Source organism: Leuciscus leuciscus (genome assembly GCF_965113295.1).
Source record: "Leuciscus leuciscus genome assembly, chromosome: 6".
Classification (NCBI taxonomy): Eukaryota; Metazoa; Chordata; class Actinopteri; order Cypriniformes; family Leuciscidae; genus Leuciscus; species Leuciscus leuciscus.
The window spans coordinates 15,763,735-15,787,161 of NC_138730.1; the positions used below are offsets into that span (position 1 = coordinate 15,763,735).

Here is a 23,427-nt window from a genome sequence, read left to right on the forward strand (position 1 = left end):
GGTATATTATTCCCAGATTAACTCTCAAAGCAGATAACAGGCTCATCCAGGTCACTGAAGTCAGCAGCGCTATACGCCTGCTAGGAACGGGTTTTCTTCATGGAAGTTTTGCGTTTGGTGAGTTAATAAATAATTAAAACTCAGTCAAATCAATATTTTGTGTAGTTACTTAACTATGCCATCCAGTAATCGTGGACTCGCTCTTTCGTTTCATACAAACGCAGCTGCTGACATTTTGTGACCATTGTTTTGTACACTGTTGGATTATGAGATAGAAACAGGAACGATTTTAAACAGTTTAATCCGAAATCTATATATTGTATCTCCATAATTATTTATGTGGCAAAATTAAGTGGTGTGACTGTAAACCGTATCACTTAAATGTCCGTCTAGTTTGAACTTGCCGTACTAGCAACTGCTCTCTCCGCGGAAGTCTTGCGTTTAAAGACCTAATAAAATATTTCAACCCAGATCAATATTTTGTGTCTAATTATTTACTTGTGTGGCCAGTAGCCGTGTAATAAGTGTGATAATGTACAGCCGCTTGTTTTCTCAAAATAACCCCCGACAAGGTGATGAGTAACCCTTCACAAAGCCGAGGATGTACAACCGACTGGATGTACATTATCCCTTACTAATATATACACTGCATATATATACACTATAAACGGTATATATACAATTATATACATTTAGAATCAGAATCCTTCTCGTGTTTCAATGCCTTCCTAGTAATTTCTGTCACTGAAGTTTTAATCAGGTTACTTGTATTCTGATCTCGATACAACATCGAGTTCTTTTTTTCACAACTTACTGTGCAATAATAATTTGATACACTCTTTTTGAAGATCCTCGTTAATTGTAAACACGCGCTTCTTTGACATCGTCGCGTCTGAATTGCTCTTCTCTGCGCTCTAATATCCCACCTTCAATAACTGCAAGTTAATCAATTACAAATTGTGTTTGGATGTTACCTTTGTCCTCCAAAATATACCATGATGAGATTGGCTACCTTTGATTATTAGGCTATTCTCACGTGACAGAAGACTACTACTCACTTTTATGATCACCTAGCAAAGACAATTTAGGAAAGAAGAAAACGTGACTTTTTTTGTTAGTCAGGACACTAAAACTAGAGCTAAAATACGGGACTGTCCCGTGGAAAATGGGATGTCTGGTCACGTTATACATTTATATAATATACACGCGTGTGTGTATAGATGGATTTTATAAAAAATAAAAAAAACATTAAAAAAAACATAAAAAAATTAATAAATAAAACCCATTTCTTTGTAATTGTAAAAAAACATTAAAAAATAAATAAATAAAACCCATTTCTTTGTAATTGTAACAAACATTCATTTGGTTGCACTTCCACACTGAACTGGTAGATGGTGCTGTAAGAAAACATCTGATAGGCTGCTTCTACATTGCCAACAAACAAAAGAAAAGTTCCCACTGAGAGATCCGTACATTTGCCTGTGAAGACGGGGATCACTGAATTCCAGAGGTTTGTCAGAGCTGACGGACTGCTGGGACGTTGATCCTTGTCTCTGAATTGATGAACTTACCTGAATTTGAAGAACAAAGAAATCAGAGATGTCAACTAAATAATGGCAAAAATACATAGTATAAATACACACATATATATATATATATATATATACATATATATATACACATACACACATATATAAATATAAAATACATGTACAGCAGTACAACTCTAAAATGTATAAACGTCACTGAATAGATGATAAATTATCAAACAAAAGTGGCATTTATTTAAAAGAATGATAGCAAAAGCACATTTTAAACAAAACATAATAAAATATGAGTGTTTTGGGCCCTTTTATTTCCCAGGGCCAGGATTTATATTGAAAATAACTAATTTATTTTCTTTTTTTAAAGTTTATTTATTTTATTAAATGTAGATCACATTAAAGGAGTTTTTACCCTTGTCCAAGACCCAGATTTTCAACCTTAAACTACACAAATCCATCATAAAAATACAGGAATTATAACATTTAAAACCTAAACAGAACATCTAAACCAAGATCAAAATAATCAAACCATATTTATTGCTGGTAATCTATGTGGTATTATTTCCACCACACTAAAAAAAATTTTGCCCCAAATAAAGTTTAGAAAATATTGAATAGTTGTCTTTAGCACACGCTAACAGTAAAGTTATCGTCTGCAAGACGTCATTTTATTCCAAAAATGTTAAAATGTAATTTTGACGATCAGCATCACAGAATGCTAATCTGGTAGAAATCACACTGTGGTGGGAATTTTGCACTTTCAGAGAAAGAAAAAAAAGGCAATTCTGGTGTGACGTAAAAGTCAGGAGGACCATAAGTATCTGTAGTTGAAGAAACAAACATACATCCTGGTTGTCAAAAGTCCATAACTAATGTGATGTAGCGTAAACTACACATGTATTTGCTCTGTATTTAAGGCTGACATACATTACATGCTATGATTTGCAGTTTGGAGGAGTTGACTCTACACGATTTTTCTGTGCTCATATTTCCGACAAGTAGTGTATGACAGAAATAGGATTTTATTTTTTATTTTTTGGACAACTTTTTACTTTCACTTCTTCAATTTGTTTACATATATCTGTACTTTCCACTTAAATTTTCAAACCAGGCTCGTTAATTTAGTTTTAATCTGTATTCAGTGGCATGATCAATATTATTTGTCATTGTGCACCTTTTTCAACCTAATGTAACACGACCCCCCCATTGGTGTATGATTTCCTGGCTATCAATCACCACAGCTGTAGACTAGTCTATGAAGCTACCCGGAGCAAGGCAAAAGGCCCATAGAAGTATGGCTAACGTTATGGACGTCGACATGACATCACCCATGGCCATTTATGAGGGAGATGTTCGAAATTATTGACGTCAAAAGGGATTCCTGGTGAATGCGCTGCAAATTGTGTCAACCTAAAAGCATTAGAGTATTAAATTAAGTTTTCATCTGAAACATGACCGGTTTAGTCAGATCATTTACACTTCACCTGGTTTACTGGTTCTATGGCATATTTAAACTATGATTGCACTTTAATTTTCTTTCTGTTTGAATGTCAATACAATTTCCAGCATAGGCTTTAAACATCATAATAATTTTGAGTTGTTTCCAAGGACAAGAGGTGGGATCACCCTACAATCTAGAATGTGGCCTAGGTGATGGCAAAGAGTTTATTTTCGTCAGCTTAGTCTTTACTCTGCTTGTGTTCTACATGGTGGTTGTTCAGTACACTCATTAACTAACAAAATTTGAAATGCAAGTTCTTTTCTATAATATATATGATGTGAGGTCCAGTTACTAGCGTGACACTAAAACAGGTAGCCTAGTAATGGCTACTTTATACCAAGTACATGTCAGAGCCCATACTTCTTTACTTCAGTACTTCAACTTTTACCAGTCTTTTTAAACATGAGTATCTGTACTTCTACTTAAAGGGATAGTTCACTTTGAAATTAATTTTTGGTATGTTTTAGCTTACCTCAAGGGCATCCAAGATGTAGGTGTCTTTTTTTCCGCAGTAGTTTCAATTTTGATATTTTTAGGTCAAACCGTTCTTGTCTGTCAGTCATATAATGCAGGTCTATGGTCACGGTCTCAAAACACAAGCACAGAGTCCAAATTAAAACAATTCCCCGTCGTCCAAATTAAACAATTCCCCATTGTAAGTACACATTGATGGCCTAAGACACGAAACGAGCGGTTTGTGTGAGAAAACGAACAGTATTTATATCGTTTTTACCTCTTATACGCAGCCATGTCGAAGTGATCTGATCTGACGTGTACGCAGACTGGTGCATAGATATATACACTAGATGTCGCCTTAAAGACATTCGTTCCAATGAACTGCCGTAGACAAGGCGACATCTAGTGTGTATATATCTATGCACCAGTCTGCGTACACGTCAGATCAGATCACTCGGACATGTCTGCGTATAAGAGGTAAAAACGATATAAATACTGTTCGTTTTCTCACACAAACCGCTCGTTTCGTGTCTTGGGCCATCAATGTGTACTTACGATGGGGAATTGTTTAATTTGGACGACGGGGAATTGTTTTAATTTGGACTCTGTGCTTGTGTTTTGAGACCGTGACCATAGACCTGCATTATATGACTGACAGACAAGAACGGTATGACCTAAAAATATCAAAATTGAAACTACTGCGGAAAAAAAGACACCTACATCTTGGATGCCCTTGAGGTAAGCTAAAACATACCAAAAATTAATTTCAAAGTGAACTATCCCTTTAAGCGAAGACTGTGTGTACATTTGCCATCTCTGGTGTATGATGGCCAAAACAGATTTTTTTTAGCAGATGCCAGATAGTTTTATATCTTGTTATCTAATGCACACTCAGTCAAATGACATTCTTAAAGGGGTCCTATTGTGCCCATTTACGAAGTCTTGATTTTGTTTTTGGGGTGTACTTGAGTGTCTTCATGCTTGATCGTTTAAAAAAACCGCATTATTTTTCACATATTTTACATTATTACAGCACCTCCCTCCCCACTCTGTCTCAAACATGCAGAATTCAATGAAGCCCCTTTAGCGTGTGCTCGGGAAATGTCCCACCCCTCCATAACTGCGAGTTCTTCTCTAGTGTAAATATTATGGATGGCGTCGATTTCAAACCAATTCGAGCCCGATTCAGACCCTGACAATGTTAACGAACAAGAGGATCGTGCAGAATGGATTTCGTGCACAGACTTTGCAAGCTTGGATTTCATAGGACGTTCACAAAAGCATGTTTCATTTTCCTAAGGAGCGGTGAACCGTCTTACAAATGCGAGAGCTTACAAAAGCAACAGAAAACAAGCTGTTCTCTGTTGTCCGATACATGTTGGGGTTATAATGTTCAGGAACAGTGTTTAAAATCAATTTGAACCACTCTCGTCAGCCTTAGGAAGGTCAAACAAATTAGTTTTGGAAACTTTGTGGAAAAAACAGTATCTTTGACATTGCAATAGCACTGTATTCTCTAAAGCCCGGGACACACCAAACCGACGCCAAAGAACTAGCGCTGACGAAAGCCGACTGTGTTGTCGCCTCGCGTCGCCTGCGTCGGGGGAAAAAAGCTGCACTTGAACACACCGAGAGAACTACAGCCGACTGTCAGCTAGAATGCACGTTGTGCGCCTGCGTGTAAATGAGACAACTGTCTATTTCTGAAGATATATTCTAGGGATGCACCGATGCATCGGCTGAACATCGGTAACGGCCGATATTTGCCTCGTTAACTGCCATCGGCCATCGGGAAATAAAAATGACATTCGCCGATGTCACATGGGCGTCAGTTTGGTTTGATATGCTGGGGACAGAGACGCATTCGGAAGTGCATTTTCAGAAGTGCTGGGTACAATGACGCATTTATTTATTTATTTTCTATGAGAAAACTCCTTTTCTCGAGAAAAGAACGACCATGGTGTGTAGCAGAAGAAGCGGCGGAGTATGCACGATCCGCGAGTGCTGAAGACGTTCTGCACGGCTTTGATGGGTGCGCAGGAGGACACAAATGGGCGGCGACTGCTTCTTCCAGTGGCGGGAGCTTTTCCCTCAGCGCCGTCAACAGATAGAGCGTTAACTGTACACACCGCCGCCGACTTGAGCTGCAAAGAAACTCTGGCCTCCCTGTCAAGGACTCTTGTCAAAAAGTACGGGGAAGCTTGACCGCTCTGAATAGTGAGTGAGAGCGCGCGCGCGGTCGGGGCGCTCTCTCTCTCTCTCTCTCTCTCTCTCTCTCTCTCGCAGAAGAGCGCGTGCGCGCTTAAAATTTAATATTTTGGTATGAACATTCACCCGTGTTTTTTCCCTCATAAATGCGAACACGAAAAATAAAATGAATATTATAATGTTTTTTTTGTTGGGTCAGACAATGATTACCAAATTTCTCTCTCATATTGCTCTTCATAACAACTGAAAAAGAACTTATAAATAAGGTTATAACTGTCAACCAGAAAGTGACATTAAAGGTTTTTTTTGTTTCATAAATTGGTCTGATTGAATTTGTGCTCATTCTAGGATAGTGTGATCAAGAGCCGAAAGACTTGTATGTTTCCGTGGCACAAAAGAAGGAATTAATAACAAAAAGAAAAAACATCGGCATCGGCCAAGTTGTTATGTTAAACATCGGTATCGGTATCGGCCCAGAATTTCCCAATCGGTGCATCCCTAATATATTCATCTATATTCGTCATTCAAAAAGGGAAACCGACGCTGCAGGCTGCAGATACACAAACCATAAACAAAGAATCAAACCATTACCGTTTTGAATATCAATCCTGCTAAACACTTTCTTTATTCCACTCCACTCATGTTAATATTGAAATATTCGCCAAGGAACACTCAGGTAAGATGACGTAACATTAGAACAGCCTTCTATCTGTACCGTTTTGACTTCTTTGCTCACTGTTTTGCTATTATTCTCGTGCACTGACTCGTTCACTAAGCTGAACAGCCAATCAGAGTTCTCTCTCTCACCGACGGTCCAACACCGATTCACCATGTCGAATCGGGCGAAAAAATCTAATTCAGCCGACTGTGCTGAACCGTGCCGAACACACCGAGAAAACTTAGGCCATGTCCAAACTAATACGTTTTCATTTGAAAACATATATTTTTCTCATCGTTTTGGCCTTCCGTCCACACTGAGACGGCGTTTTAATAATGAAAACGAAGCTTTTTTGAAAACGCACTCCAAAGTGGATACATTTGAAAACGCCGTTTTCACGTTGTAGTGTGGACTGTGAAACTGGTGGTATTTAAAAACGATTACGTAAATTTAGTCATGTGACACATATTGTACCAAGAGATATTCATGTTTATACCAGTATTGTGCCTGTTATGTGCTATTCACTTTCACACTGTTGCTAAAAATATTCTACATTGCACACTCTTCATATCACAGTCCTGCAAAGATGACAGAATTTACTCACATTTGCTGTCCTGCGGCAATACATGAGAGCAGTTGCGTTTTAGACCAAACATATGGTGACTGCGTGCGACCTGGACCGCATCAGTGAATGGTGAGATATTTTACTAAATAAAATTATCCTGTCAGAAGAATTGCACGATAACGTCATTATTTTTCCATCTAAATCATATCTGTGATCTTTTGTGAGGTTTTACGCATGCGCAGTAAGGTGAATTTAGCGTTTTTAAAAAGTTTCTCATCCACACTGAAACGTCCGAAAACGCTAGGGTGGACAGAGCGTTTATAAACGAAAACGCTGTTTTCAAATGTATCCGGATTAATGTAGACGTAGCCTTAGTTGGCCGACGCACAAAAACTGCCCGACGGCCGACCGTCGGCTTGGTGCGTCTTGGGCTTAATGCAACTTAACCAGGTCTCGTCTGATGCCACTATAACAAAAGTTTATAAAATGATTAACTGCTACTGACCTTTGGTTGTGAAGAGAGAGATGCGCAGCTGAGCAGGGGTTTAGAGACAGCGTTGGTCTGAGGCGTGCTGACTCTAGGAGACACGTATGACCTCGGTGAAGAGGCATCTGATGCTAATGACATGGGTGACTGACCGGACTGTTGAGCTGTTCCTTAGAAACACCGTTATAGACATGGAATCGAGTAAATAATCTTACACAACTATACTGTACATACAAACAGCAACATGATAGTTGGTGTGAGAACAAAATGACTTTTTAAAATGTGTCCATCTGCCAGTTTTGGTTTGCTAAACATAAATATACTGAATCCTACTAAATGAACATTATTTTAAAAAAATTATAATAATAATTCTACACCAAAGTCTGAGTTTTCCCCATGTAAAAAAAAGTGGCTTAAAGTGATAGTTCACCCAAAAAAGTAAAATTCTGTCATTAATTACTCACCTTCATGTCGTTCCAGACCTGTAAGACTTTCGGTCATCTTCGGAACACAAATTACGATCTTTTTGATGAAATCTGAGAGCTTTCCATCCCTCAATTGACAATCTACGCAATTACCACTTTTCAAGACTCAAAAAGGTAGTAAAGGCATCAAATGTGACGATTTACCACTTTATTTACAAAATATTATTCTCCAATGCGCGTTCATGAGAGCACCCTGACGCATGCATGAGAGCAGACGTTGTGTGAACGCGCTGGAGATGTTTTTTGCGCAAACAAAGCACTCGCTTCGCTTCATAAAACTGGGGTTAAAACTCTGGAGACACATGGATTACTTTAATGATGTCTTTACTCCCTTTCTGGGGCTTGAAAATCGTAGTTGCGTAGACTGTCAATGAAGGGAAAGAAAGCTCTCAAATTTCATCAAAAAAAGATCTTCATTTGTGTTCCAAAGATGAACAAATCTCTTACAGGTTTGGAAAAACATGAGGGTAATGTAAGAATGACAGAATTTGTATTGTTGGGTGAACTAACCCTTTAAAGAATTGTTCAGCATGTTCTTGTCCACAGTCTTGGGCGTGTATGAACGATGAACAGCTTAAACACTGGTTTAACACAGTATTGTAAAATATGTTCACATAGTTCCATTACAAAAAAATTGATTAGTTGCACTGCAGCACAACATCAGTTAGGGGAGGTGTGAAGGGTGACTGGGACTTCAGCCGTACCTTGTGTGGAAAGCTGAGCAGCTTGGGAAAGCAGAGTAGTGACGTTGAAAGCGGACGGTCCGGCAGTGAGAAGCTTATGAAGCATAGACTGTAAGGAAGCTTGTGTGACAGCGGCTGTGAGGACTTGGAGGAAGACAAAGACAGAAAAAGACACACGTACAGTCAAAGCAGTCCTACACACTGAAATGCAATCTGGCTCTAGCCTTTCGGCTAATGGTATGTTCACCATGTGGAGAGAAGATGCCGTATATTGTGCAAAAAGCAGTTGTCAAGGTGTCAAAATGGTTAAAGCACAACTTTTCTAGCAGTTTGGATGAAGGCCAATAAGTATTAATTGCTACAAGAAAGTGCATTTGTATAGATCTTTCATAGGAATAAAAAAAAAAAAAACTCACGTCACAGGTTTTAGGATTTCACTTCATGAATGTATTAGCACAATATGAGTTACGACAACATCCTACTGGTTCAGATGGGTTTGAAATCAGTAAACTTGCAGAGACAGCTCAAGAGAATGCACAAAACTGCTCATTCAAGAATACATCAAGGAAACAGCCCTGCAAAGTTTAGCTTTAAACCCTTAATCCAGCAAATCAAGTCATTCAGGCTTATTTGAAAACTGTTGGAACAGGGTTGAGACAGGTTGTCTAGACCAGTGGTTTTCAAACTGTGGGTCGCGACCCACTTGTGGGTCACACAGTGAGAAAAGGTGGGTCGCACAAAGGCACTTATAGCTGCAGCTAAATTTACGTTACCATGAGTGAAACAAAACCAGTCCGATTAATGACCAAACGACTATGAGTTTTAGCGCCCGCCAAAGTGTTATTTGATCGCTGAGTAATGTAGATGAACTGCTGCGCTTGTGACAGAGTCACAGTGCATGTTTAACTGAAAGAACGAGCGAGCAGAGAGAGTACTCGGTCGCGCGCGCGCGCTCTATCTCTCTCTCTCTCTTCGGAGCCAGGCGAAAGTGTAAAAAAGACTTCACCGTCTCCAAACTAAGCGCTGTCCTGCTCTCTCTCCCTCGCACATATTAATCAAAATAAATCGACACGGTGGTAAAAGGTCGGAAGACCAAAGTTTCATGTGGAGCATTCGGAGATTTTTTTTTTCTTCCTCAATTACCGCTGGGTGTGAATTGTGCTAAATAAGTTGTTGCCTTATCTTCTCTGAAAAGCGTCCCAGACATTCAGCTGACATAAAACAACACTTTAATTAAACGAAAAAAATGTGATGAAATGTTTTCTGTGTTGACACAAATCTTGGATGTCTATGTCCAAACTGCTGGGATAATCACACAACGCGCACGACATGTCCAATTCGCGAACTAATGACTCCTTTGAACGATTCATTTTAATGAATGGACAACTGATCTTTCCAACAGTGAACTCAGGAGACGTTTGAATCAGTAACACTTTACAATAAAGTTCTATTTATTACATACATTACATAAAAAGTACAGTTTGCTTACTCAAGCTTTAAAATAAATAAAACCCCTTGGGTTTTTTTGAAAACCATATGACTACATTTTTCCACACAGTGCTATCAAGAATCGATAAGAGAATCGTTAAAGAATCGGATCGATAATCAGAATCGTCAGTGGCATTATTATTATTGATAAAATCTTATCATTTCCCATCCCTATGTGAAGACGGTAAAATTATAATCAAACATTAAAGAACATACATGTTTTTAAAAGTTTTTTTAAGAGTTAAAAGTTTATAATATTTTGCTAACATGAAGGCTTGTCACTGTCAGTCTTTTTACATCAGTGCAAAACTAGGGAATGCAGATTAAGACCATCAGCATGCATTGATTAATCCCATGGCATGTAAAAAAAAAAAAAGATTAAAAAAAATGTGCGACCAAATCATGCTGGTGCGACCAACTGAGAAAGTTGGTAGCACCAGTGCAAGTGGGTCTTGAGATTGATTATACTTGTCTAGGTGGGTCCTAGAACGAAAAAGTTTGGGAACCCCTGGTCTAGACAATAGGGTAAGGTAAAAATATAGATTTTTCCAATTAAATGCAGTCTTTAATTGAACAATCCCTATTTTGATTCTTAAAATTCCAAGATTGAATTTTTACTGTACCGTACATAACTATACCCAAACGAGTAAGATCAAAAGTAAATCAAATAGGAATCAAATGAAATCAGGAGCTTGTGAATCAGAACTGAATTTGAAAATCTGTACCCAGCCCAACCTCTGAATAATAATGCTCGGATCACAATTGATCAACAGGAAATTTAGACTAGATTAGAGAGAGGAATGACAGTGTAAGCAGCAGGAAAAGTAACAGGACCAGAAAAAAAAAAGTCAAGCTCTGATATTTTGACTTCAAAGAGATTTATGCATAAAGAAGAGTTTATTTTAATAGGCGCAAGATGACAAGAATGATTGGGGTGATTTTGTAGGAGTGCATCTCATAGAAAATAATAATAATCTTAAAATTACTTTTTTACTCTGAAGACTTTGAGTGCAAACCATTCTTTTAGTGCCAAACAAATTTGGGAAAACCTGAAAAATGTGAAAAACAGTAGACACCAGGCAATGACGTAGTAATTTAATGTTCATATATTTTAAAGCACTGAATCGCTATCAGATCGTTATTAATTAATTCCAAGCATTTTAAATCGATTATTGACCGAAATCAACGATTCAAAAATACGAGTTTCAAAATGAATGCATATGCATCGTCAAGATTTGTAATCGATGCATTGAGAAAACGAGTGAATCGTTACACCCCGATAAAATATCCATTTCATTTCCAAGCGTATTCTCTCAATAAAAACAAAAACAAGTTAACATAGCACTGAGCGATTAATACCTTCATTAATTTTGCCCATGTCCACGTTGCTGTGGTTCATCTGCAAGGTGGCCTGCAGCGCGGGCAGAAGCTGTCGGAGGAGTGCTGGATCCTGAAGCAGAGTGGAGGCTGAAGCCTGCAGGGCAGGAGACACAGGCACTGTGGAGGACGAGGATGAGCTGGACGTGCTGGAGGGGTTAGTGGACAAAGGCTGAGAATAACCAGAGTTTGACGATGGCTTCTCCGCTAAAGTAGATTCTGGGGAAAGAAAGGGATTTTTCAAAAACAAGACACGTGTTCAGAAATATTGAAAGCATCAGCAAACCTTCTATCAACATAACACAACTTTAAGGAACTAAATGTGTTTCTGTTACTTACTTGTACTACTGAGGGCACTTGTGGCACTGGCCTGCATCGCCTCTTGTCTGTAGTCTCTGTCTTTGGGAAAGCTGTTAACCGTATTCTTGGCACCTTCTCTCTGCCTCTGTTCTCTGTTCACACAGGAAGTGTGGCGTCAGTTGATGGTTGGAGAGGAGTAGAGGCAGTTACAGGGGATCTAAAGCAACTCACCTTTCCAGCCAATCTTTAGGCTTCTCCCACTGAGAGACTTCTGTCCTGCAGTTATAGTAGTACTTCTTCCCAGATGAACTGATATGCTCTGACCAGTCATCTGCTGGCTCCCGGGGCTGAAAGAAACAGGAAATATGTTGATATATCAAGAAGGACAGAGCAGGGAAATCTGTCATTTGAGAGCGCATTGGGAATAGATATGAGATTAACAATGATTTATTAGTGAGGTCAGCTCCTTTTGTCTTTTTTTCCCCTTCTTTTTGTGGCATCACCATGTTAAACAATGACCGATAACATTTTGTTCGTAAGATGTTTGGATTAGAATAACATTTATAATTCTATAACTCTGCTGTGAATGAGTATATTTAGTTATACATTGGCATATAAACAGAACAACCTATAAAAAGACTGATTTAAGTATCCCACACACTAAAGTATACATCACAGAAGTCTCGCGTAAGCCAGGCCTTCAGACTGACGGCAGAAAGTCTGGACTACATCACAGCTTTAATTGGAAAAAGGTCCGCTCAAGAGTCTGACCGACATGTAAAGCAACCAATCATAGTTCGTTTTGTTCCACGTCATGTTTAGGGTTTAGGGGTGAGAAAATGTAAAGTCGATGTCCCTGTGATAACAGACCGGCGTGCATCTAATAAATTATTCAAGAACATTTTGCAATTTTACTGCAACAATGGTGCCCTGAACTTCACATACTTTTGGCAATCCAGCGTTTAGTTGATCCTGATAAGCGCTCATTGTCTCAGTTGTAAATATGACGGCTTTCTTCTTCCATGAGGGGGTTTGGTGTCACGACAGCTTTGTTTCCAGGCGGACCGATAAAGAACGCGGCGCGCTCCTGGAAATCCTGTAGAATTCAACCAATCAGAAGACGACTTTGAAACTTCCGAAGTGTTTTCCCATTTTGTGTGCATTATGCATCAGCCAGCGATCCATGGGCGTGACGTCTGAGGCCGAGACTAATATCACAGTAACAATTCTTGGTTTATTTGGGATCAGACATAAGAGAAAAATTCAGTTAGGGAGTTAGTTATGAACTTAGCAATAGCTCTAAACAATTCACACGTGAGTTTTTGTGAGGTGAAACTTTTTGACTCAAAAAGAAACAAGTCATTTGTTCACGAATTGGACATCACGCCTCATTAAGTTTTAATTGTTGAGTGCTGGAAACTGGTGCACACTCTAAAGATGTAATTACTTAACGGCACCTCATATAAGATGGTATCAGACAAAACATTGGGGATGCACAGTTTTTCCCAATATCTGTCACCAATGCCAACTGATTTTTTTGAGAGGACTCTGACAGTGTTGTTGTCTAAGGGCTGCAACAACTAATTGCTAATAATCTCTAATAAAAATTATCAACAACAAATGTGATTATTGGACAATAATTATTGGATTATTGTCCTTTAATTGAAGGACAAAGAGCTGCATCAGGAAAAGTACAAGACCCAAGGTATCCTAAACATGAGAATGCTTTATATTAAGCGCATAGCCTATGGTTTAACGGGGCTCGTCCTGCCAGATGCTTTGATTGACGTGGGTGCCGTTTAATGCATTTAATACATGTTTTGCCCAGCGTATACCTTACATTTTATGTTTATTTCCTTATCTGCAAATGTTCAAAAGCCATGCGAGTATTTCCATTTTCCACAAAGGCTTGTCCTGACAGAAAGCACAACTCCATTAAACTTCACTTTCAGACTTAACGAACAACGGTGCACAAATGCACGTCAAACTGATGGAGCTCAATAAAATATGAGTGCAATAATACTGACTAAAATATACATTACCCTATGTTATATATGCATTTTGTTGGACATTTAAATACTACATGGAACACAAGTAGTAAATGTAAAGGAACTATTCATGGGTTTCATCAGGTCCCTTTCCACAGGTGTATAAAATCAAGCACCTAGATTATGAATGCAGACTGCATTGTGCTTGATTAATACACCTGTGGAAAGGGACCTGATGAAATCCATGAATAGGTATAATAATGAGGTATAACTTACATCCAGTGATAAGTGAAATATGTGCGTGTTTTTTTAACATAATGTATTGCATAGCCTACAAAGATGCATTCTTTGGTTTGCAAACTGTTTGTTGGAAAACATTGGGCAAGAGGTGATTTAATTATTATTTTATTTTTTAAATAATACTAAAAATAAAATTCAGCTTTTTAAATAAAATTACTAAAGTTTTTAAAGTTAACTAGTTAACTTTAGTTTAGTGACCTAGATAACTGATTAATCAATTATCTAAATAAAAGTACCCTAAATAAAAGGTTACATAGTTTTTATTGAATATCTGTTTGCTCTATTGCAGGGCTGTGCTTATACAGCTTACAGACACATCTGATCTGTGTTTGGGGGACATGGCCCTAAACCAGCTTAATTATAAAGGGCTTCCTTAACACCGACCAGTTGATCAGACAATCCACTGGCTAAACAACTTACCATCTCTGAAGTTCTGTTTGGATGAGGGTGAGAGCTGGATGCATGATGAGAGTTTTCTTGTGGAGAAGAACTGACACCTGAAACATAATTGAGATGATCAGAAACAAACTACCAAGCATGTAAAAGTCTTTGCAGAAAATAATTCACTGAAACAAAAGGGTTCTCTGGATACCCATTTAACACATTGGACTGTTAGTATAGGCTTGAGTTGACAGTCCTGTGGCTGAGCCTAATTTTAAAGTCTTAATCATTTTCAGACCTTGTGTTTTTTACATTTTTGTCCAATTGATGCAAAAAAGAAGAAGTTATTTTATGCCACATCACCAATATCTGAAAATAACCAAGTTGAAAGTGTGGTATAAACATCTGCAACAGCCAACATCTGTAACTTCCTATTAGAGAAAAGACCAATATCATAACGCTAAGAGGCCTGTGACGAGTGGAGATCATACGATAAACTGTGCATCTGCTGCAGACACATGATTGTGGCAACAACAGGAAGTAAAACAGTGTTAAGGAGGGAGAGCACAAGAGCGCAACTCCTGTCGTGCTTGATTTACAAAAATCTGCCATGCAAATCCATTCCATGAATATTGTAAGCCTATTATCAATATACATTTTCTCAAATGACTTGTATTTTAACTTGATTGTATAATATGTAACATGTCCATTTTCAAGAGTAATTACAGTAATTATGCAGAATTCTGAAATGCAAGACTGCAAATTAGGGATTCACAATATAATGTATTATATGAGATATTTATACAATATTGTGTTACTTCTTAAAAAAGTAACGTACATTAATTTTGCATTACTTTTTCTCATCTGTGCTGCGCTTAATTAGCTTTTTTTGTAAAAAAAACGATCAAAGTTAGATTTTTGGCAAATGTTCAGGCCCTTTCACACCAAACGTGAAATGAACAAGCCTCAGCGTGAAGGAAATGCAAGCAATAATAGCAAAAAATCCACCACAAATGTGATGTTTAACTAAAGACATTTTTGTTTATTATGATTGAAATGGATCATCAAAAGCATTGGTTAATGAAGTGAGATTAAATCCATAAAGTATATCAGTAAAATTGTTATTTTACATTTAATTATTGCAGCTTTGCATAATATTCTGAGTTGTTCATTTCACAGTTTTTATTCATTTTGAGAAATACTGAATTTGTGCAAGTGAGATGAGTACATGCATGCTCACATTTAGTCTTGAACTAAAATACCCATCATGTTTACAAACTCACAACGCCTCTGCAATTACTCACGATTTCTCTCAACATGGGGACAGGAGAGGTACCAATCAATAAATGGGAAAACAAAGTAACTTGCATTCACTTATTTGAAAAAGTAACAAGATATTTCGTTGTAAATTTAAAAGTAATGCGTTACTTTACTAGTTACTTGAAAAAAGTAATCCGATTATGTAACTCACGTTAACACTGAATATCCATTTTACAAACTGCACATTACAATGCTGTGATGCTACTTTTTTCAATGTAGCCATTTTATTGATTTTAGTTTTGGACAAAACACTACAGATATATAGGCCTGGATAAAAATGTGTTAAAAATATTACAGTATCAAGCAGAATTTTTACTATTGATGCATCCATATTAAAAATTAAATAAGCAACAAATATTAAAATACAGAACTAAACCACATGACCCATTATAATTGTGTGTGTGTGTGTGTGTGTGTGTGTGTGTGTGTGTGTGTGTGTGTGTGTGTGTGTGTGTGTGTGTGTGTGTGTGTGTGTGTGTGTGTGTGTGTGTGTGTGTGTGTGTGTGTGTGTGTGTGTTCTTCTCATCGTTAAATTTTTTTTTTAAACGCACCGTTCTCCACCCATGGTTCGGCACGCACTTGAACCGCGGTTGATCTCAAATCTGATGAAGCATCTTTAATCTGGTTTGTTGAAAATAATGTGTAAAACAGACAGTTCCGCTAATGTATGTTTCTGTTGATGGATGCACATGCTGGCTCCCATTACAACAGCGATAATCAAAGGAACTTGAACAAAACGGTTACTCTTTGTAAACTTTGTTCAATGCGAATGCTGTATGCGTGAACATGTCTAGTCATTTACGCAGTCATCACCACCCGGGTGTTGATAGCGCGAGCACAGGTGAGACCTGAACTGAACATGTTGTTATCAGAGTTTAAACTAAACTCATTTAAGCGTTGCCAATTTAAACATTCAAGAGCAAGACGCGAAAGAGAACTCGCGCAAATATTGAGCACGCTTGAATGGACAAATTCAAATGTCAACATGTCCGTCTTAATGAGTACCCTGGCAGACAAAGTCTGTTATGCCTTAAGTGCATTATACGGCCGAGAAAGACAACGCATGTGTGCAGTATCAGTGTACTGAATCTGTGCATTATGCTGTAAAGCAGGGTTCCTCAGACTCGGTCCTGAAGGGCCACTGTCCTACACAGTTTAGCTCCAACCCTGATCAAACACTCTTAGCTGTGAGTTTCTAGTGATCCTGAAGACATTTGATTAACTTTGCTCAGGTGTGTTTGATCATTATACGGCCGAGAAAGACAACGCATGTGTACAGTATCAGTGTACTGAATCTGTGCATTATGTCTTAAAGTGACAGCAGCCTAATATTCCTGCTGTCTGTTTTTAATGTTAATCAAACAACAAAAGACAAGGAAATCACTCACAGCTCTGGATTGAATACCTTTTGTAACTTTAATAAAGGATGCATCTTTAATTTAAACAGTCAAATTTGCAATGTTACTTTACATTTGATTACTTTATTCAATTTCTGTGCCTGAAAACTAATGTTAGACCTACCTGAAAAACCTAAAAAGCACTGTTACTTTTATTAGTATCTTTGCTCTATTGTATTTATTTGTGCTGTTGCTAGTATTTATTCTTTTTTATTTTTTTTTATTTGACATAGCACATACCGAACCGTACCGAAACCATGAACCTAAAACCATGATACAAACCGAACCGGGATTCATTTGAACCGTTGCACCCCTACTATATCTATATATCTATATAAAGTGCATCAACACAAACAGCTCTGTTTTTCTAAAAGGTGAGTAAGAAAATAGCATCTTCTGGACATTAACCACACTATTCCAGGCCTCAGTTACAACTGCAGTGTTTGAAGGCAGGTCAAAGTAGACAATGAAGACCATAAGCTGGCATTATGCAAATCTGTGACAACCCTACGTAGGTTTGCGCAGGAAGTGAGGCTGGAATGACTGACTACTTGTTTCAAGCAGTTCAGAATCGTTTCTTTCTTTTGGGAGACAATAACTCCATTTATTGCGCACTTTGAAGCTTTGCAGACCTTTTGCATTCACAAACAGCTATATTACACACTGCATGAAAGTTAATATCCGAAAAGATATAATAGGCACTTTAAGATTTTAATAAGCACTAACTGATAACTGTAAATTATGTTTCCCAATATAACCCACTAATAAATAGGATTCTAAGGTTCTGGGGAATTAGGAACAACATGTAAATGACATTAACCATTTGCATGTTGAACGTATTCTCGCTCATGTTCTTACCGCTGTCCCTCTCACGGGGCCGGTGAACGTGAAGTGCTTTCGTTTGACTGTGCCCTGTTCCGTCACTGTGCTTGTTGTCGGGACTGTCTGATCGCCGCAGCATTTTAGTTGGTGGCGTGGAGTCCGACGAGTCTCGCATCTTGTCATGGCGATGGTCATTTGCCGAGTGACTCTTTGACTGATATTTGACAGGCTGCAAAATACAATGCATAAAGAGAAGGACTACAGACAACCTTTTCACAAAGACACCTGAACTTTTCCTCTTGAGGATAAAAGCAGGTGTGGATGATTACAATATTATTAAATAAAATTAACTTTTGGAAATTATTTTACTACAAATGCTGTGAAAGAAACTCAAATAGGATGTTCATTAACCAAAACTAGACAGGGAACCAGATGATCTGCACTCTTATCTGTGTTTTTAGGCTCACCAAGTCAATTCACAATAAAACGTAATACTATATCCGATAAGACCTAAAAGTAAATAATAATTATGAGATATTATATTGTGGTTGTGAAACCAGTAATTAGGTTAGCTGACTAAAAAACAAGCTAGCGAGCTACGAGACGCAAGCTCTCTAATCAGACCATTTATAAGCTATAATAGACAAGTTAGTATATAGATTAATTAGCCAAATACAGATAATTGAAAGCGATAACGTACAAAGTATGTCGTGTAATGTAGATAATAGTTTCAGTTAGCAAGCAGGAACTAGGCCTGCGAGCACTAGTGTTATGCTAAAGCCGGCTAATCCAATATTGACACTATTTCGGCTTCTCTGCCAAATATACAACTACTTTCACTGACAAAATACTTCTCTGTGTACCTGGTAGGCTTGAGGATCTCTTCGATCATTACACCTGTGAAAGACAAAAAAAAAGTTAATGTAGTCAGAAACGCGCTCTGCTAGCCAGCTAAAATGCTAACGTAGAGAAATAAAAACAACTTGCTATCAGAGGTAAGTTATATATAAACAACTACTTTGAATAAATTTCTTCAAACGTGATATGCAGTTGTTTCAGGCTTTTAAAAATTAGCTGAAGGATTTAAACTGGAGGTAAATGTTTGTTTACCCATCATTGAGTCTGGATGGATTCGTTGCATGCATTACCATTAATGCTGCAATGATGTGGAAGTGAAGTGTTACTACTGAACCAGTTATGTTGAACTACAGCTCTCTTTACTGCTGCTGTCTGCAAACACACACTATTATGAAGGTAAAGTAGCTCTGCTGCAGTGCTGCTTCGCTATTCGGGAAAGAGCTGACGGTCCATCTCTTCGTTTTGCTCGCGACTGCGCCCTGCAAGTGCACGAGCAGATCAGCACGCGACGTGCACGAGCAGATGACTGCAAAAACTGTGCTCGCGGACCGACAAACGGAAAATATTTGCTAACCTATTTAAATAAAACTTAAAGAAATTAAATCTATTTATGCAAGTAAAAATTCAATTAAATTAAGCAACGTTCGCAGGTTTATGTATTTGAATTTCTCCATAGATAGCCAAGGCTCCAAGATTCAATAGTAAGAGGATACAATGTATCTATACAGAGTTTGACGCCATTCTAGTAGTATAGGACTTCCTGATACAAGCAAACTTAGTACGCTTTACTAACGAGGAGGATAAAGCGCATTTGATTTAGTTTTCCTCTCAACCTCTAGATGGCGCGAAAACTCAACGCAGCACTTTCCTGAACATCCGCGTTTGGCAGTGTCGCATGTCGATTGAGCTGATCTAATATGTTTTTGTTACAGATTTATGTTGCAAATGATAATCCTTGGAATTACCAAATATATTGTGAAACAAAGGCCTTTTTAATGATTTTCAGTTTTGTTAAATATACCTAAAATTTGTAAATACTTTTTTCAATAAATGAAGAAAATGTAAAAGTATATTTGGGGTAAAAAAAAAAAAAAGCGCCCCTACTGTCAGGGTAAGGCATTTCTGACTTTTAGTTATTGACATGAGACTAGTATTATTTATCAAGTTGAGTATCACCTTAGAGATTATCGCAATATTTATTGACTAATGAAATCATCATATTTAAAAATACCACATTCATAAAATGTCTATTTCTTAAATAGGCAAAATATAGAATTTATTGTTATTAACGTAAAGCCATATTAAATTATCTCATGCGATGTAAGAAGTTTATTTTTTAAAGTAAAATTTTCAGCATTTTCAAAATTAGCATTTTAATGAAGTGAATTGAATAATTAATTAAGATATTTTGCAAAACATTTTACTTTAGCTATAGTATTTGTACCGGGGGCCTTTAGGCTACCCCTTATGTTGGTGAGACTTTTTACCACCTCATACATTTATTTGATTTTTAAACTAAACAAACTACTTATATTATTTATATTCTCACAAAATGTGTTGCTCCATCTATTTAAAAAAATTATAATTCTGCAGTTGAAAAGCTCATTTTCCTTAAGGTGCCTTTAGCCAGTGGCGGGCTTTACTATGTTTCACTCCTTTCACTTGAAATGGGCCTTGCAACAGAGGCACACCTTCTCTGCTTGCGCTCGAAAAAAGAGCCCCGCCTCACGCAATCACACCGTGCACATACCAGGGATGAAAATTATCGGGGACTTGGGGCAAAAATTGCCCCAAAATATAAAGATATGGGGCAAAAAAAGGTCCCTGCATGAGTTCTTGTTTTTAATATTTATAACAGGATATAGTTAAGTCAAGCCCAAGTCACCTTTATTTATATAGTGCTTTTTACAATACAGATCGATTCAAAGCAGCTTTACAGTGATAACAGGAAAATAATGCAACACACTTTTTTTCGGCTGCACAGCATTTTCTAGAAGAAAATAGCGTCATAGTCTAACTTTTAGACTAAAGTTGTAGTCTCACAGTTTAACATGGCTATCTTTTGTTGTAAAAAAGTTATTAATTTAGCCTCGCTGGAGAAAACAGTGATGTCATCGTCCAGCTCAGTTCATTACATTGCATTACATTTACATTTAATCATTTAGCAGACGCTTTTATCTAAAGCAGCTTACAAATGAGGAGAACAATAAAAAGATGCATCTTCAGCCGTTTCTTGAAAATGGCTACGGAGCTTAGCAGCTCTGGTTGAGTTGGGCAGGTCATTCCACCAGCAGGAACAGTCAAAGTAAGGTCTGAGAAAGATATTTTGTGCCTCTTTGAGATGGCACCACAAGACGACGTTCATTTGCAAGTTTCTGGATAGCACGTAAGTCTGGAGTAATGAGTTTAGGTAAAAGGGAGCAGAGTCAGTGGTTGTTCTGTAGGCAAACATCAGTGACTTGAATTTGATGCGAGCAGCAAATGGAAAGCAGTGCAATTTTGTGAGGAGAGGAGTGACGTGTGCTCTCTTCGGCTTGTTAAAGACCACTCTTGCTGCAGCATTCTGGAACAGTTGCAGAGGTTTGACAGTGCAAGCTGGAAGACCTGCCAAGACAGCATTACAATAGTCCAGTCTGGATAGAACAAGCGCTTGGACAAGGAGTTGTGTAGCATGCTCTGATAGGGAGGGCCTGATCCTCCTAATGTTGTCTAAGGCAAATCTGCAGGATCAGGCAGTTCTAGCAATGTGGTCTGTGAAGTTCAATTGATCATCAATTACAACTAGGTTCCTGGCTGACCTTGATGGAGTTATGGTTGACGAACCCAGCTGAATGGAGAAGTTGTGGTGTAGTGTTGGGTTGGCCGGGACCACAAGCAGTTCTGTCTTCGCAAGGTTTAGTTAAAGGAGGTGGTCCTTCATCCAGCCAGAAATGTCTGTCAGGCAGGCTGAGATGCGAGCAGCAACCATCGGATCATCCGGCTGGAATGAGAGGTAGAGTTGATATCATCACCATAGCAATGATAGGAAAAGCCATGTTTCTTAATGACAGATCCTAGTGATGTCATGTAGATGGAGAAGAGAAGTGGTCCAAGCACTGAACCCTGAGGCACCCCAGTAGCTAGGTTTTACATTTTACATTTACATTTATTCATTTAGCAGACGCTTTTATCCAAAGTGACCTACAAATGAGAACAATAGAAACAGTTAAACTAACAACAATATGCAAGTGCTATGAACCTTCCCAGTTTAATCTAACTCAGTACGTGTACTTTTTTTTTTTTTTTTTTTTTACGTAGACACCTCACTCCTCCACGACACCATAAAGTGATTATGGAATCACTAAAGTGTGTGATTATGATTCAGGCAGCATTACAGGTCAGAAGTCAGATTGGATCAGAACATTCTGAATGTCCATCTGGTTGGAAGTCGGAGTCATCACAACGGTATGGAAACGAGTTTGTTGGGGATCAGTGCCAATGGGAGAGTCCCATTGGGGAGAGTCTAGTTGACACAATCTCTGCTGACACTTCAGGGATGCGTTGTGGTCGTGTCTAGGCGAAGATCCACCATCTGATCTGGATCCGGCCCGGATCCGGCTGACTACGGTAAATCTCAGAATAAACAGAAAGACTAACATTAGCTTAGATGCCATTCATGATGTAACGTGTACATCAGTTGTTATAGGAAGTGTTCCCAGTTCCGGCTGACCTATATGCAGCCTAACAATCGTTTAAATTTAAAAAATATTAATTTATAATATTCTATGTGTATGCCAGGTTAAAGAGATGTGTTTTTAGTCTAGAAACTTAAACTGTGTCTGCTTCCAGAACAATGCTACTAAGACCAACGTTTAGGTGCTAAATAGGAAAAGGATCTACCGCCTGCAGTTGATTTTGATATTCTAGGTATTATCAACTGGACAGAATTTTGAGATCGCAATAGACGTGAAGGACTATAATGTAAGCAATCAGAAATATTTTTAAATGTATACGATGTTTAATAGGGAGCCAATGCAGTGTTGACAGAACCAGGCAAATATGGTCATACCTTGATCTAGTAAGAACTCTAGTTTCTGCATTTGGACCAGCTGTAGTTTGTATATTAAGCATGCAGAGCAACCACCCAGAAGAGCATTACAATAATCTAGCCTTGTTGTCATGAACATATGAACTATTCCACATTTTTCATTGAAAGCATATGTTGTAATTTAGATATATTTTTAAGATGGAAGAATGCAGTACCATATGAGCAAGATTGTTGTTTTACCAAAATATCAGCATGTTTTCAAATGTGCAGTTAAAGTCACAAAATGTGACTTTATAGCAGTTCAATGCAGGGGCGGAGCTATGGTGTCCAGGGGTGGCACCCCCTTGGCCTCCCCAGATGCTTCCCTACCAAATGTCGTGCGATTGGCTTGTTTTTAACCATTTCTGCTGAAATTCACGATTCAAAAAAGTTCATTGCTCAAATCTGGTGACAGTCAGTCATGGATGGACATCGCATGGAATGTGTAACTTCATTACATTACGTTATCAAGCTTGGAGAAATGCAAAAGCAAAGTGTGGTTTAATATGTAAAAGATAAAGCACAACCAGCTATCGCATAATA

The 23,427-nt window shown here is 38.1% G+C and overlaps 2 protein-coding genes and 2 long non-coding RNA genes across 8 annotated transcripts in view; 2 read left to right on the top strand and 2 right to left on the bottom strand.

Moving 5' to 3' along the window:
* Window positions 1-1,256: 1,256 nt before the first annotated feature.
* Window positions 1,257-19,579, bottom strand: wacb (WW domain containing adaptor with coiled-coil b). Of its 5 annotated transcripts, none has more exons than XM_082174048.1 (10): window positions 19,071-19,579; window positions 18,824-18,857; window positions 17,997-18,189; window positions 14,461-14,537; window positions 11,984-12,099; window positions 11,792-11,904; window positions 11,435-11,671; window positions 8,609-8,731; window positions 7,438-7,583; window positions 1,257-1,571 (listed from the first exon to the last, which is right to left on the bottom strand). In XM_082174048.1, exons 1-10 carry the CDS (start codon window positions 19,109-19,111, stop codon window positions 1,359-1,361), a joined length of 1,293 nt encoding a protein of 430 aa, XP_082030174.1. In that variant the 5' UTR covers window positions 19,112-19,579; the 3' UTR covers window positions 1,257-1,358. The 5 variants fall into 5 exon arrangements, with proteins under 5 accessions (XP_082030174.1, XP_082030173.1, XP_082030176.1 ...); XM_082174047.1 differs by having other exon boundaries at window positions 7,438-7,589; XM_082174050.1 differs by lacking the exon at window positions 8,609-8,731.
* On the bottom strand, window positions 2,101-5,210 carry LOC309501872. The gene is made up of 2 exons (XR_014207020.1): window positions 4,279-5,210; window positions 2,101-3,460 (listed from the first exon to the last, which is right to left on the bottom strand). It is a non-coding gene; the product is annotated as an uncharacterized lncRNA (long non-coding RNA).
* Window positions 8,728-11,026, top strand: LOC309501851. Its single transcript, XR_014206993.1, has 2 exons — window positions 8,728-9,263; window positions 10,600-11,026. It is a non-coding gene; the product is annotated as an uncharacterized lncRNA (long non-coding RNA).
* mpp7b (MAGUK p55 scaffold protein 7b) overlaps window positions 14,544-23,427 on the top strand; it is a 75,503-nt gene continuing 66,619 nt past the window's right edge. Inside the window, exon 1 of the mRNA XM_082174011.1 lies at window positions 14,544-15,055. The gene's annotated coding sequence lies outside the window, so the exon portion shown is untranslated. The remainder of the gene's footprint in view (window positions 15,056-23,427) is intronic.

What these genes read in the sequence shown, in the direction of transcription:
- wacb (XM_082174047.1), bottom strand. Translation starts at nt 19,111, where the DNA reads ATGGTAATGCATGCAACGAATCCATCCAGACTCAATGATGG. An exon ending in GCCCCGTGAGAGGGACAGCG is followed by an intron (nt 14,538 to 17,996) that starts GTAAGAACATGA and finishes ATTATGTTTCAG; the next exon opens with GTGTCAGTTCTTCTCCACAA. An exon ending in CATGGGCAAAATTAATGAAG is followed by an intron (nt 8,732 to 11,434) that starts GTATTAATCGCT and finishes TCTTCCTCCAAG; the next exon opens with TCCTCACAGCCGCTGTCACA.